At 36.9% G+C, this 2,282-nt stretch overlaps 1 protein-coding gene across 2 annotated transcripts in view; it reads right to left on the bottom strand.

Moving 5' to 3' along the window:
• Positions 1 to 1,314: 1,314 nt before the first annotated feature.
• The window catches only part of LOC109827753 (protein transport protein Sec61 subunit alpha-like), a 5,634-nt gene continuing 4,666 nt past the window's right edge, over positions 1,315 to 2,282 (bottom strand). For both annotated transcript variants that reach the window (XM_020394773.1, XM_020394774.1), the window contains exon 7: positions 1,315 to 1,950. In XM_020394773.1, the coding sequence (XP_020250362.1) occupies positions 1,711 to 1,950 (240 nt within the window). In that variant the 3' untranslated portion in view covers positions 1,315 to 1,710. The remainder of the gene's footprint in view (positions 1,951 to 2,282) is intronic.

Genomic DNA, 2,282 nt, shown 5'->3' with positions numbered 1-2,282 from the left:
GCCGCCAGCGGCAGTATACTCCCCCTCCAACTCCATCCCCTCTCTCCTCCTCCATTCTCCCCCTTCATCTCTATCGCTCTCTGCGTTTTTTTTAGGGTTTTTTTTTCCCGCGCTTTCTCTCTCCTCTCTCTCTCTCTCACGATTTCTCGCCTTCTCTGCGCTTTTGTCTTGTTTGCGAATTAAGAGGCGGGGGGACGATGTTTTGGCGAAGAGTCCTAACGGGTTTTGGGCCCCAATCGGGTACAAACCCGGCCCGTATTTAAATGGCGATGCATTTTATTCCAAATTACGCGTGGCCCCTTTCCCAAATCTAAAATATATCCGATAAACGTTACAGGCTAGTGATTCCAGATTTATTGATTAGTATAAAAAAAAATTACTAAGCAAGTGAGCTTCTAGCTAGAAGCTTGCTATATTCGATACACCCAACACTATATAGTCTGGTTTTATTGACTAATAAATATTGTGTTCTTCATGTTTTACAGTTTCCATCATCAGTATAAAAAGGAAAAAAATTCTAAATTAGACCTATTCCCAAAAAAATTTGTCAAAAATGGACCTAATCCCAAAATATTTATCAAAATAGACTTAATTTCTGTCACGTTGGCTGAAACTAGGCAAATTTTGATAAATATTTTGGAAACTAGGATGATTTTAAAAAAAATCGTAAAGTCTACAAGATTGAAAATTTCCTGAAGAGAATTTACAGGATTGCCAATACCGTGGAGTTTAGAAGCTTTTTTTTATTATTAAAAACGACCTGGTTTTACTGACATGACTGAAACTAGGTAGATTTTGATAAATATTTTGCAATAGGTTAAAATTGATAATTTTATTTTTTAAAAAAAATCTATTTTGAAAATTTGTCCGTATAAAAACTAGGATTAATTGCAAACTAAACCCCTTAGTATCAAAGAGACTCCATGTAGTCCTATTTGTTACCAACAAACCCCATGTAGTTTTACTTTTTGCAAGTAGACCCCTCAGTATTAGCCCAAGTACAATACACTAGTGAACTTTTTTAACTCTTTTAAAAGTAAAACAAAATTAAGAATAGATAGCAACTGGATACCTATCCAGCTATCCTCACCAATAGAACTATAGGTGGTCTACCCGCATCCCCAAACATTTCTAATAACTTTAAGAGTTAAAAACAATTCACTCAGGGATCTATTCACAGCAAGTAAAATTATAGGGGGTGTATTCCCAACAAATAAAACTATAAGGGTTCTTTTTGTAACTCGGTGATACTACATGAGGACTGGTTGCAATTAACCCTAAAAACCAATACAGAATACCAAATGAGTAACCATGGAGGGGGGAAAAAAATCTAATTCAGTAACAAGGGGGTTACAACACATACAGAAGTGATAACACACGCAAGTCAATCATAAGAAACTAATTCAGTATTACAATTTCAACGGAATTCTACTCCAGACAAACGTAACAAGGGGAGTCAATTTTCCCCTCTTGTTAAACCTCTCACAAAAAAGTTATTACCTGAAGGGGGAAAAAAATACATAAACACTTAATTAACGTAGGTATTGCCACCTCTGGCTTCAACCGCCCTCTCATATATTCTTCACTACAAATATTCCTTTCTAAACTTCCGAATTTTCTGCAGCCTGACCTCTCTGAAAAGTTTACGTCTGTTCAAAACTGCAAGCAAGGTCTCATTCATTATCTCATATATGTATAAAGTTAACCGATTTAAAGTCCAAAGAAACCGAGCTCGCTCGCTCTTTCCTTCTCAAAGGTCTCAAAATACTGGTATATGATGGTGACGGCGAGAAGGATTCCTGTGCCTGAACCAATTGCTCCCATGAAATCAGCTAGAACTGTTAGAGCACCGATGCACATGCCTCCGAAGGCAGCGGCTGTTGGAATGTAACGGTTCAATTCCTTTTGGAGGTTGGATTCTCGATGGCCTGGCATCACCATTTGTTGCTCCTGAAATAAGGAAAAAGGGAAAGAAAATTTACCAAAAAGTTTCTGCAAAATATGGTTAGAAATTGTTTCCTACAATGTTACTGAAAGTAATAACATCATTTAAAACCTTCCATTAGAAGGTGTTACCTAGTGAGTTAAAACCTTATGTTTGTTTTGGTCTCGTCCCTCAACCAATTTCTTTCGTATCCAATTAGCACTACTTTACGACTGAATGGATCTACACACTTCTTGCTCATCCATCTCAACAACCTGATGTCAACTGAACTATCCTTTGTCGTGTTTCTCAAGCAGTAACTTCTATAATTTAAATGCAAAAGCTATAGATTTTCTGT

Source organism: Asparagus officinalis, unplaced genomic scaffold (genome assembly GCF_001876935.1).
Source record: "Asparagus officinalis unplaced genomic scaffold, Aspof.V1 AsparagusV1_Un406, whole genome shotgun sequence".
NCBI lineage: Eukaryota > Viridiplantae > Streptophyta > Magnoliopsida > Asparagales > Asparagaceae > Asparagus > Asparagus officinalis.
Note: the sequence above shows the minus strand (reverse complement) of the source record. Positions and strands in the feature narration are given on the sequence as shown.